The 14,067-nt window shown below is 39.7% G+C and overlaps 1 protein-coding gene across 1 annotated transcript in view; it reads right to left on the bottom strand.

The window, feature by feature from the left end:
* Positions 1 to 10,975, bottom strand: part of FGF12 (fibroblast growth factor 12) — a 594,839-nt gene extending 583,864 nt beyond the window's left edge. Inside the window, exons 1-2 of the mRNA XM_010337730.3 lie at positions 10,853 to 10,975; positions 10,543 to 10,685 (exon numbers count right to left, since the gene is read on the bottom strand). Coding sequence (XP_010336032.1) covers positions 10,543 to 10,555 — 13 coding nt within the window. The 5' untranslated portion in view covers positions 10,556 to 10,685; positions 10,853 to 10,975. The remainder of the gene's footprint in view (positions 1 to 10,542; positions 10,686 to 10,852) is intronic.
* Between the last annotated feature and the right edge of the window lie 3,092 nt (positions 10,976 to 14,067).

Genomic DNA, 14,067 nt, shown 5'->3' on the forward strand with positions numbered 1-14,067 from the left:
CCTGTGTCCATGTGTTCTCATTGTTCAACACCCGCCTATGAGTGAGAACATGCAGTGTTTGATTTTCTGCTCTTGTGTCAGTTTGCTGATGGTTTGCTGATGGAGAATGATGGTTTTCCAGGTTCATCTGTGTCCCTAAAAGGACACAAACTCATCGTTTTTGATGGCTGCATGGTATTCCATGGTGTATATGTGCCACATTTTCCCTGTCCCAGTCTATCATCGACAGGCATTTGGGTTGGTTAACCTTGGATAACTTTAACCTAGTAGCAAAAAATGCTTCTTCTGTCTAAAATGATCAGTAGCCAATCAAACTTTGGAAGAGATAATTATTGGTTTTTAAATTGTTTGAAGGCAATGTAGAACTGAGTACAATTGTTTTTGAATAACATATTACTAATGATTGAGGACTAAGGAAAATCAAATTTCCTATCAATAATGTCAGTAAAACACTCAGCACTTGGATTGCTTGTCATTATTCTGTTAGTCTTTTCTTTTTTTTTTTTTTTTTTTTTTTGCAAGAAGGTGCTAGTTAGGGCTGGCAGAGAGAAGAAAACAATATCCACCGAATCAATTTCACATATGACTGATGTATAAATAAACTCATCTTAATTGTAAAGAGGACATATATGAGGGTGAAAAAAAGATGTTATAAAAACATAATGTACAATCTGCTAAGCAAAAATATCATCCAGTTCGCCAAAAGAGATAGGAGAGAACAAGCAGCCAATCATAAATCTTTTTTTTTTTTTTTTTTTTTTTTGAGACGAAGTCTCACTCTGTCGCCCAGGCTGAAGTGCAGTGGCACAATCTCGGCTCACTGCAACTTCCACCTCCCGGGTTCAAGCGATTCTCCTGCCTCAGCCTCCTGAGTAGCTGGAATCACAGGAGCACAGCACCACACACGGCTATTTTTTGTATTTTTAGTAGAGACGGAGTTTTCCATGTTGGTCAGGCTGGTCCAAACTGCTGACCTCGTGATCCTCCCACCTAGGTCTCCCAAAGTGCTGGGATTGCAGGTGTGAGCCGCTACACCCGGCCACCAATCATAAATCTTTAAACAGCATGTATCCACTGTAGTTCCTATATAAACACTTCACAAATGCTGGTTCTTTCAATCCCAGAAGTGAAAAGAATCTTGCCTCTAATCCACTCTTGTTTTGCAGATGGAGAACAAGGCCATTGAAAGAAAGTGACCGGCTCAAACTGAAGATGGGGTGGGAATTAGGATTCAAATCCAGGCCTCCGGATTCCCAAGACAGAGTCTTTTCCACAAGGCCACTGCAGCCGTCCATCAATTCAGACATAATACCTGTGATCTACGTGATTACAGTCATCCTGTATACAAACTTTAGCTAAGTAATCTTTTTCCTCTGTCTTAATGCTTTTTCACTCAGAATTTAATTAATTGTCCAGTAGACTTACAAACCCAACAATTTCAGTTGCACAATTCACAGCATTAAAAAGCTAGCTCAAACACACACTGAGTCCTTAACATTTGATGTGGTAATTATGATCACCCTGTTTCATTTTCTATAGAAGTTAAGCCTAAAGAGAATCAAGGAAGAATACAAACAAGCTTAAAATAACAATTTCTTTGTAATAAGAAAATAATCGGCCGGGCGCGGTGGCTCAAGCCTATAATCCCAGCACTTTGGGAGGCCGAGGCGGGTGGATCACGAGGTCAAGAGATCGAGACCATCCTGGTCAACATGGTGAAACCCCATCTCTACAAAAAATACAAAAAATTAGCTGGGCATGGTGGCACGTGCCTGTAATCCCAGCTACTCAGGAGGCTGAGGCAGGAGAACTGCCTGAACCCAGGAAGCGGAGGTTGCGGTGAGCCGAGATTGCGCCATTGCACTCCAGCCTGGGTAACAAGAGCGAAACCCCGTCTCAAAAAAAAAAAAAAAAAAAAAGAAAGAAAGAAAGAAAGAAAGAAAAGAAAAGAAAAAGAAAATAATCGGCAAACTGAGTTTAAAAAGGGAGAGAGAGAGAGAGATTCAGTACATCGAGCTTCAGAGAGAAGAAATTTTTGCAAGATTCATCCACAGAATAGAACCACAGCTGAACCCAGATCTTCTAGCATGTAATAGATTAGATTAGAATAATCTCAGTAGTCTGTTAGATTAATATATTAGAATCTTAGTTATATTTCATGTGAACGTGCACCATGTTTATTTTATGCCTCAGTGTATCACCAGAGTATACAGTGTCACAATCCCACAGTATGCATACCCCAGTTGGAAAAGCTCAGCAATAGCAGATTCTAGGGAAATATTGTATGTTGACTCAGTCAACCGATGGTCTTATTTTAAAAGGCTGACACTGAGTGGCCCATGCTATTGCCTTAGGTGCCTCCCTCATGTTCATGTTATTGAGGATTTTGCTATATTTGCATCATGTGTTTGCCTTTTATGCTAATGTGAATCAATGTCTATAGTTAAAAGTACCCATTTCAACTCGTTTTAAATTATTTGTAGGCTTGCAAATAAAGAATGATTTACATGGAAACCTTTATCTTGATACATAGCAAATATTTCTCCTTTAAATCTCAGAAGAAAGAAAGAAGTTAAATTCAATTTTAAATAGTGCTGGATTAGTTGAAAATATTTTGAAATGAAAGAAGAGCCTTTAGACACACTGTGTAAATATCTAATTTTAAACTTTCCAGATTTAAACAATTAGAATGACAGTATAATAAACCTTATATAATAGTCTTGTTTGTAGAGTATCTAAACCCAATTTATTATAATATGTGAAAGAGACTAATAGCAAAAAAGAAAAAAACACACATTTTGAAACAGGAAGCATATCTAGATTTTTCAGTTTCTAATTATCTGAAAAGAAATTTCCCAGTGTGCCTGTGTTGAGGTTTGTGCAATCTGTTTTAGTGGCATCAGTACCTGAGGATTCAAGGAAAACCTGATTGTTTCACGTGGGTGATAATCGTAGAAATGAATGAAGAAGGGAGAAATTGGCATTGCTGCCTCCTCCTACCTGCTTGTTAAAGGAATCTTTGGTGTGTTTAGTTATCTTCAGAATGGACTCTGAAAGTTTCTAGATTCCTTTTCTGCAGTCTAGTCCCTTGAGGCTGCTTCTCAGGCTAATGGCCAATCCACAAACAAAAGAGAAACCACAGAATGGCAGCTTCCCTTTACTTCTTCCAGGTAGTTTAAAGCCCCACTTTTAATTATGTGTGCTTTTTGAATCATTAGTGGGGCTTGTTTCAGGTAAAAAGCCAGGCAGAGTATGTGCTAGAGAAAAAAGAAAAGATCCGTGAAGGGGCAACAGGTGTCCTTTGGGACTCCTGCCTAGGTGCCATCGGCGGCATCGCAGCAGTTAAATACCACGGTCTCCCTGGGTGGGAGTCTCACATTCCCAAAGACAAGGAGACAGGGACTATTTCAAAAAGTAACTGGAGAGATGAGAAAGCTAAAATTAGAACTATTGACATAGATCCTAAAAAAATCCTACCGTGCTCTGCATGCAAGCATGCTAATAAGGAGACGAGGAAGAAGATGCTGGGGAAAATGGCATGTCATCCTAGCCTCAAACTCTTGCCATCTATTTTGCATATCTATTTTCAATCCCAAGTCTGTAGTACAGAAATGAAGTCTCTCTTCTACACATACTCCCTTAACACTAAAGAGGGTGATAATAAAAGACAAGGCCCAGGCAGTAGGAGCCCTAGAGTGTTCTTGATAAAGAACGCATGCATGTGTTAGTTTCATAAAAACCATCTTGGAAATTATCTATGGATTCTTAATTGAGGATGTACATCCTCATCACCTGAGTGCTTCTTAAATATCTGAGTTCCAAGTACTACAGGATGTCCAGTAGTTCTGAGATGCACCCCGACTGAACCATTGTTAGTGGCCCGAATTTACACAGTTTATGTTTTAAACCCATCCAAGGTGTTATACATCCCCAAACACATACGATGTTATATAACTGCCTCAAAACTAAGCCCTAGCAAAATAGAGACAAATTCAGGTGTTGGGGAAGTTACTATTAAAACTGTAGAATAAGCACAAAAGAAATATCTTTTGGTAAATTAAAACTTTTGTGGAAGTTAATGCGGATGATTTATTGAGTGTCTATGCAGTATACTTGCTGCTAAAACTACAAAGACGGCAGAGGACCAGTTTCTACCATCCAGGATCTCAGAGCCTAGTGAAAAGAGAAACATGGCTAAAAAATTAGGAAAGTCAGATTATAATTCCAAAGAGTTCTAACTACTTTATTAGCATGAGTTTTATTTCATAATCATGACATTATGGTATGGAGCTTGGGGTGGGTATAATTCCTGTTTCACAGAGAAACAGAGGTAAGATGAATTGCCTAAATCACTTAGTCTTTATGAGCCTTTGTTTTGTTATCTATAAAATAAAGTCAAAATGCCCAATGACAGGGTTTTAAGGGAGATCATATGTATTAAAAGCCTTTTGAAAAAGTACAAAGCGTCTCATGAATGTTATTTATGGCTGTAAATATGTGACAAATAAGGAAACTCAATATTAACAGATGCAATAAACAATTATTGGTCACTCTGTAGCCACAAAACACCATACCTAATAAGGTTTGTACTTCAAAAAACTTAAAAGCGTAAAAAAACAGGGATAAGGGAATGGCACAGCAAGTAGGTTGGTCTCCCCTAGACTCATTACTGAGGCTAACAAGCCTCATCATAACCTAAGGCAGGAGACATGTTACGCAGGTAGCTAGCTGGGTGGAATAGCTTTTATAGCAGATACATAGCTTGAATTCAAATGTTCTCCCACACAATAATTTTGTTTAAATAAACCCAAGGGGAAACAAAAGGCAGGAATTATTTATGTGGATGATTATGTGCCTCTTTGGAGCTTATTAATCACTGTAAGACTTTGTAGTCTTACCTTCCAGATAACCTACTAGAACTCTGAAAGATGAATGGATAAGACACATAAAATATTAGAAATAAACATCTCTTGATCCTGTTCATGTATCCCTACACTGTAAGCTGTTAGAGGGCAAGTCAATAAACTGTTTATACCTCTTTCCCCCGAATTTAATAATGTGCCTGGAACAACGTGGCAACTCGATATTTCAAATTAAATGAACTGGACCCCCCTTGATATTTAAGAATCCTGAGACCCAGAGAGGAAAAGATTTGTCTAAATTTACACCATGGGAGCTGGGGTAAGAACCTGTGTTTCCTATGCCCAGTGACTATATATCATGATTTTACTGAATTATGTTTTACTTATCTCACTATATATACCGGCTCAGTCTTTCATTATTGTTGTTGTTATTGTTTAACCACAAAGTAGCTCTTCTTAAAATCACTTTCCAGTTCTGATATACTAATGATTGCTAATATTACTGATTACTGATATACTAATAGACATTTCCTTTCTCCCCTGCAGAGTAAATCTTTCTGGCTTCAGAGAAATGACTGTACTATACCTTAAATGTGTTGGTCCATGCCCCTGACTGAATTCTGATGGCTCGTGTGAAATCTAGAACAGAGAATTGAGTCCTCCCTGGGAATATATGTGTGCGGGTCTCTATTGAGAAAGCAGGTCAAGTTATTCCCTTCCATGTTCTGGAATCACACTGATATTTCTGTGAGCCCTCCTGGTAGCTAAATTTCCCATACTCTCCCAATTTACAATCTCTGGATGCATGAAGTTGACATAAAAAACTAATTAAGGCTATCCAATGCATATAATCTGAATCCCTACTATGCAAACTAAAATGTTCTACCTGAGGTAGACACCTAGGTGTTTGCTGGAATGTTAGAGGCTCATATTATGCCCACAAGAAGATTAATATATTAGTGAAGATAGAAGAATCATCAAGATCAGAGACTGCATCTTAGTTTTCTTTCATATTCTCAGAACTAGGCACATTCAGTACATATCAGGTGCTCAATACACATTTGTTTAAATAAAAAGCACAAAATTTATGTTGATTGCAGGAAATGCAGTATGTGTGGGGGACAAACAAGTACTTAGGTCATACAAATTATACCAATAAAATATTAATTTAATGTGGCAAGGGACATGTCAAAGAAATCTCAAAAGGGTTGAACAGAGATGTATGACAATAGAAGAGGATAAAGCTGGATTCACTCTGTTTAGAAGTGCCTTAATTTAAGTAGTCAAATATATCACATTACCATGAGTTAACAGCAGACTTTGTCAGGAGCTTAAAAGGAAAGTAGAGAATAAATATTTAAGGATAATTGGGGATTGAAAGTAAGTGATTGGAGGATATTTAAAAGTGAATTTGTTTTCTGATCTCTGAGGCACGCAGTTTCTTTTTCATTTCATTTCTGTTGTTTCCAAAAACAACCAAAAGACCTAGAACATAATCACATATCCATGAGCCTCTATATTGATTACTAAGATAATATCAAATCTTCTCTACTGAGGGGCCTGGAGTGGTGTCATCCATTCTTAGTTACAATCAGTTCCCCTGAGATCTACATCAGTGCTTCTCAAATTTTACAGTGCATAAAAACGACCATTAGATTTTGTTGAAATCCAGATTTGATTTGGTAGATCTGAGGTAGGGACTGAGATTCTGCATTTCTAACAAGTTCTCAGGTGATGCAAACGCTGTTGATTTGTGGACCACGAGTAGCAATGCCCTACATCAGTGGCTAACTCTGGCCATCCATTAGCATCACTTGGGGGCCATTTAAAAATACTTATGCCAGGGTGCGGTGGCTCACGCCTATAATCCCAGCATTTTGGGAGGCTGAGATGAGTGGATCACCTGAGGTCAGGGATTCGAGACCAGCCTGGCCAACATAGTGAAACCCCATCTCTACTAAAAACACAAAAAATTAGCTGGGCTTGGTGGCAGGTGCCTGTAATCCCAGTTACTTGTGAGGCTGAGGCAGGAGAATTGCTTGAACCTGGGAGGCAGAGGTCACAGTGAGCCGAGATTGCTCCACTGCCCTCCAGCCTGGGCAACAAGAGCAAAACTCCGTCTCAAAAAAAAGAAAAGAAAACACACACACACACACACACACACACACACACACACACACACAAAACAAACAAACAAGAAAAACTTGTGCCCAGATCCCACTCCAGAACTAATTAAACCCAAATCATTAGTTGTATGGCCTAAGCATCTTTACATTTGAAAAGCTCTACAGGTGTTTCTACAGATAATATGCCAGCTTGAGGCCAGAAATCTACCTAGACAAAGAAAGACGTGATATAGGTGGGGGTCAGGGAGAGGTGAGTGGTGTGTGTGTGTGTGTGTGTGTGAGAGAGAGAGAGAGAGAGAGAGAGAGAGGAAGGAGAGGAGAGGGGAGGGAAGGGGAGGGGAGGGGAGGAGAGGAGAAGGAAAGGAAGAAGAGGGGAGGGGAGAAAAGGAGAGGGGAGGGGAGGAGAGTGGAGGGGAAGAGAAGGATGGGGGGGAGGAAGAAAGGGGGAAGGGAAAAGGAGGGAGAGAGGAAGGAAGGAAGGGAGAAGGGAAGAAGGGAGGGAAGGATGGAAGGCAGGAAGGTAGGCTGCCTCTTTCCTCACTCTAAATCATGCTTCTCAAACATTAATGTGCATGCAAATCACCTAGGTATTTTATCAAAATTCAAATTCTGATTCAATAGACCTGGAGTAAAGATGGAGATTTTGAAGTTCTAAAAACTTTGTCTGCAAACCACATTTTGACAATCAAGAGTCTAAATCAGTGATTTCCAAACATTGCTGTACCTAGGGACCTCTAAAGAAAACACTTATGCTTTTTTTCTTCCACCCCAATATTCTAATTTCATTGGTATGGGGTGCCATCCCAGGATGAGTATGTTTAGAAAGTAAGTCAGATGATTCTAATGGGCAGCAAACTTTGTGAACCACTGGGCTAAATACTAAACACGTTCTCTCATTTAAGAATCTCAAGTCCTTAAGATATGCAAGGCACAAATTCTGTCAGAGCTGCTCAGACTGCGTGCCAACCCAGATCTTTGAGACAATGTTAAATACATGGTGCACAAAAACCACTGAAACTAGATCATAAATTAAACTTTAGGTCAATTGATTTATTTTCCTCTCTTCTTTACCCTGTATGACAGGGAGTGATGTAAAGTTGTAAATAAGGAAGCAAAAATAAATGATCTGATTTGTAAATAGCTGAAGTTCAACTGTCTGGACACTGAACAAATGCTCTAAGAAAGGCTTACAAATGCTAGAGGTAATGTGAAGGTTGTCAAGTGTTGGCCATGGGATTCAAGATTAGACGGGCTATTAGATTAGCATATGGGATGGAGAACTCTTGAACCCTCAACTGAATCATGCAATATGACTCTGACTCTATCTTTAAAGTGTTTCTAATAGAAAAGTATTATATATACATACATTTAAGAATGTCTTCCTAGAATTAGATTTGAATTTTTTGGGGAAAGAAGTTTGTACATGGCAGCAGAAAATGTGAAAGGTGCACCAATTAGAATTAAACACGGATACACATTTCTCTTAATACACTCTTTTTGGCTGGAATAAAAATTTCGAGTTAGCTACCATTGTTCACTGTGCCATTTGCATCAACTTAGAAAGTGAGGCCAATGTGTAAGTAATTAGCCATTCTTAATCTGATTGCCAAGTGGCTAACTCAGCTTCATTAAGAAAGTCCAGGAACTAACATGCATAAAGACTTAAATCATATTTTTCTGTCAGAGGCAATTATGGGACCTCTGCAAAATGTTCACAATGCTGGCTTACGGCAAAAGTCTTCATTGCCTTTGGATCAGTGCTGTGATTCACTATATCACTGCTATCTTGTTTGACATAGAACTTCTGAACTGATTCTTCCCAGATCTATTTCTGAGATTCTTTCTCCTTTCTGAACTCAAAAGACTGAATAACTAGAACACTACAGTTTGCAGTCTGATAATTAAACCGCCTGGAATGCTGAGTGACATGTAGCATGTTTTATGGGCAATGAAGGAAAATAAAATTATTGCTGAGGGATATAGCCTCTTTTTATGATAGTCCAGGCATTGGTATATACACTGGAGGCAAAACTGTTACCCAGAGCCCTTGTCAAATAACAAAATTTAATGACCAAATACCAGGTGTCATCTAAGCAAGAAAAACTATTTCATAGTAAAATGATACTCTTTTTCTGTTGTTAACCTTATGTTCCAGAAATACTTAATCAACTAGAATATTACAGATCTTTATGTGCTAAGAAGGACTGGCATTTTATTTTAAAATGGATTCTATAATAGAGTTAATAATATATGCCTCACGTATATTTATAGGCACGAATTCTCTCATATGTGTACATCATTGTGAGACATGGAGATGCCCATGAATGTATCATAAGAATGATTTGCCTGAACGGAAAATTGCCAGCTAGTCTTAATCCATGTTGATTCAGCTCTTTTTACACTATAAATGCTTACCTAGATTCAAATACTGTAAATCTACTAATTAAATACTCAAAATACTTTATTGAACATAGAACTGCTATTATTCAACACTCCCGTTTCATTAATCAGTCCAGAAATAGGTAACTCACCACCACTCCCTGATCCTAAGTACATTACCACAGTGACTGACATTCCTGGTTTAAAAATAAAATCTTGTTTCAAATATAGCTTCCCGAGTTCTGGGTAATGAATATAGTTTCATAAAAGTTGACATCATTTCTTCTGATTTCGCCAGAATTAAATACATCCAGTATGCCTCCTGGATATCTGACCACCATGTCACTAAAGGCTCTCACAATCTGGTGGGCGTTTTAAGGAGAAGGAGAAACGGACCTGCATAGATGGGGTTAAATCCAAAAGATATCTAATCTTGTAACAGTCATTGTGTTTATGTGTGTTCAATATGCCATTCAGAAGTGGGTTTTTACAGTTCATTTTTCTGTTGGTATGTATACATTACGCAGATTTGCTTATGAGGAGAACATTAATGTATACATGTCCAGAACTAGTAAATGCATTATGCTTGGAAGACAAGCAGTTCTCCGATACACTGTTCTTCTTAGAGGTCAGTTCTAACGCATGCTGTTTCAAATAGACCCAATTTCTCTGCTGATATGTATTCAAAATGCAGTAGGATGTGGTCATACACACCCAGAAATACCATCTTCATGAGGTGGGGGTGGAGAAATTCAAACATTTTTTTTTTAGCAATGCATTATTGGATATCAGATACAAACGTGCCCGTCAGCAATTCTAAAGCAGCTGAAATAGATTTATTTGAGTCCATCCATTATATAGAAAAGATACTGCTTTACTAACACATACCTTCTCCTCCTCCATTTTGGGGGGACTCCCCCCACCCCCCCAAAAAAAAACTCATCACACTTCACTACGCAACTGATGGAGTATTAAACACCGTCTCCCAAGCTGTGGGAGTTAAAAAGAAGTCGCCTTCCTGCCACACTTCCCCGGTGCTGCAACGGACACAGCATCTCCTCCTCTATCGACCTAGCGTGATGCTCGCTCCCCAGGCACTGCAGTCCCCTCGCCGAGGATTGCCTTGGCCACACGCACATGCAGCGGGAAGTCCCCCGATAGGGACAACCACATACCTTTGCTCTCCATTTCGGTCCCTTTCGAGTGCTGGGAAGTTCAGTGGAAGTTGGCCGGAAGATGTGGGCCCGCTTCAGATTCCCAAATCTGGGAAGCCAATCTGATGATTTCGCCCGTACTTCCTTCCTTCCCCTCAGGCTTCCTGAAAGATGGGATTTCTTAAACCTTGAAACTGCAATCAGCCACCAAAGGACACTTAGGAGCAGCAGCAGATTGCCTCTACAGGGGATACGTGGCGACGCGCATCTGATACGGAAATGCATGCACGGTGCCCGCTCAGAATTTTTTTTTTTTTTTTTTTTTTTTTACCTGGGTCTGGAAGCTGCAGGCAGGAGCTGTCCTCCGAGCGTGGTGCTGCAGGTGTAGTGACAGATCATCCCACTTTGCTCTCTGGATGTACAGCAGATTTGCCTAGGCGCTGGCACGCATGCGCAGCGCGTCCCCCCCACCCCCCCCCCTTCCTTTTCACCGCCTCCCGCTCCCCCGCCCCCTTCGCCTCGCTCCCCAATTCGGTCCTCAGTGATCCCAGCTGAGGAGCTGTAGCATTCGGTCACAGGGAAGCGCTGCTAAAAATAAACTCCGGACCGGATTTTCCTCTGCAAACCAGAAAATGGATTGGACTGGTACTGCGTGCATTAGTCCCATGCGATTTTCTAGGACGGATTACTGAAGCCTTCGAGGAGGCTAGGGTCTCTAGGCAAGGTATGGTTTTATGCAGAAGGCAGAGAGGAGAGATTTACGAATCGTTTTTAATGTTCACAATTTGGGTTTCTCTTTCTACTTGCTGCAGTAACTTTCCAGCTGTCTGCTTCCCTCTCCTCTCCCCACCGACTTCACATTGCTTGTTACATTCCTGTAGGTGTTTTGTTTTGTTTTGTGAGTGGGGTGAGAGTAGTTATAGAGCTGTCAAAGGTTAATATTCTCCCGCTTCTTTGTTACTCAAACTCAGTGTTTTCCTGCCTGCCTCCACCTCAAAACTGTTCCATAAGCAGGCTCCAAGGCTTCTAAAGTTCTCCAAGCAAAGCCACCGAGGACATTTTGAGGTGCTCCTTTTAGCTTTTTTCCAGCAACCTGCAAGAAGTCCCCAAAGGTGGGGAGGTCCCTTATTGATAAGTACTTCCAAATGCAACACATAATCATTTTTGCGAAGTTGCAGAGATAGAGTATTTTTCTTGTACAGACCTCTAGAGAAAGATGCAAAGCCCAAAATCCCTTGAAGTGCTACTTTCATACATTTTTTTAAAAGTCCACACTGTATTTAGTTTATATATTAAATGTTTAATGGGAAAAATTGTGTTGTATTTACTACCTTTTTTTTTTTTCAATAGTCCAAATTTTCCTGAGGAGATTCTCTCTCCTTGAGGATAATAATCTTATTCTCCAGCATAAAAAACAAGTCCAGAAAACTCTTATCTGGAATGGTTAAGGAAGGAGATGTGCAGATTAGTCACACACTCGAGTTTACACAAACATCCTTCCACAATAGGCTTCTAGTCCCACTTTTCAAAACACTGAAATACAGTAAAATGTACTCCCAACAAGAAACCGGAAGTTATCGCTAATTCAGTCTTTTTCTGATGATTCGGAGGGCAGCCTTTGATTTTCCAATGCCTTAGGGCCATGATTACAAATATTAACCAGGGATGGTTCATCCAGACATGGACTGCTGTGGGTCAGCAATGCCTGGATCCATTCAATACTGAGGAGTATGGAATTGCAGAGGCCACAACCTAGGGCCTACCAATTTTTAGACTCCCCATTTGTATGCCAAAGTAAATGTTTGGGAAAATCGCAAAATTTCTTTTCAATGTTGAATAAGCTTAGGAAGTAGGCTAAAGGTGGGAGTAGTGTTGCTCCTTAAGAATAATAGTCTGGCCGGGCGCGGTGGCTCAAGCCTGTAATCCCAGCACTTTGGGAGGCCAAGGCGGGTGGATCACGAGGTCGAGAGATTGAGACCATCCTGGTCAACATGGTGAAACCCCGTGTCTATTAAAAATACAAAAAATTAGCTGGACATGGTGGCACGTGCCTGTAAACCCAGCTACTCAGGAGGCTGAGGCAGGAGAATTGCCTGAACCCAGGAGGCGGAGGTTGCGGTGAGCCGAGATCGCGCCATTGCACTCCAGCCTGGGTAACAAGAGCGAAACTCCGTCTCAAAAAAAAAAAAAAAAAAAAAAAAAAGAATAGTCTATTTCATTGAGATAAATAATTTCTGCTCTTAATACTGCACCCCATTCCTTCTCAAAAGCTTTAGAATAGGAGATACCTTTAGAATGCATCTCTATGTACTCTTCGTATTTATTCTTTTACACATGGAGAAACTAAAGGCAGGGGAGGAGTCACATGGTGATCCAGAACTGGGCTCAGAACCTGGGCTCAGAACCTAAGTGTCATATCTCAAAGGCACAGGCAAGTCATCTACTCCAGAATGATTTTTCATATAACTGCCTTACCATTATCTACAGTGAATAAGAACAGAGAGAACCTTCTAGCTCATAAATTTTCACTATTTTTATTCATAATTTAAGAACACAGATGCTTTATTAAATAGAAAACAAATTAAATTTAATGCAAAATTTGTGGTCTGACATTCAAGATCTTTCCATTCTTCTCCAAGCTTAACTCCTAGACAGTGATTGCTCTTATCCAAAACAAACCTCAAGATTTGCCGTTTTTTAAACCAAGGGAAAATTGCAGGGGTCAGCGCATCTCGGGTGCAATGGATAAGCTAAACTCCTTTAGTTTATAGAGGAGGCACCTGAGGCCTAGAGTGGGGAAGACTTTTGAATCTGAACTTAGAACTTCTAGAATCTAAAGTCAATAGTTTTAGCCATTATATTCTATTGTTACTTTACTTCCTTTACTATACTTTACTTCCACATGTTGAAGTGTATTTAAGTAAAAAATAGAAAGTAGGTTGAAGTGAAGAAATAGTATTCTACTAGGACTCACTAATTACACTAAACTACTGAATGAAGAAATACAAACCCCATCAAGATGATCTCCACCTGCCTGCCTCATTGCCCCCTCTCTCTCGTATCTTTTTACTTGTTTATCTAATTTTTATTGCCTACATCATGCCAACAAGCCAAGCTGGCAGATGATGCAGCTGTGATAAAGAAGAAGGGATAAATGCAATCGCACAGAGCTATAAGATTGGATAAAAACTTTGAGCTTTTTTTTTTTTAGCTCAGGAAACTCTCATTTATCCTTCAAAATCCAGTTAAAGTCTTTCATGATAAACCTTTTCATAATCTTCATAGCATTTTTGGTGTTTTTATTAATGTCTGCCATTTATTTATATATCTGTCTCTCTATAAAGGCAGTGCTATAGACTGAATGTTTGTGTTCACCCAAAATTTATATATTGAAACTTAATTCCCAAAGTAATATTGTTTGGATGTGGAGACTCTGAGCAGTGATTAGGTCATGAGGGCAAAGCAATTATGTATAGAATTAGAGCCATTATAAAAGAAAAGGCAAGAGAGCTTCTTGCCTTTTCTGCCATGTGAAATTATAGCCAG

Source organism: Saimiri boliviensis, chromosome 8 (assembly GCF_048565385.1).
Source record: "Saimiri boliviensis isolate mSaiBol1 chromosome 8, mSaiBol1.pri, whole genome shotgun sequence".
In the NCBI taxonomy this organism is placed as follows: Eukaryota; Metazoa; Chordata; class Mammalia; order Primates; family Cebidae; genus Saimiri; species Saimiri boliviensis.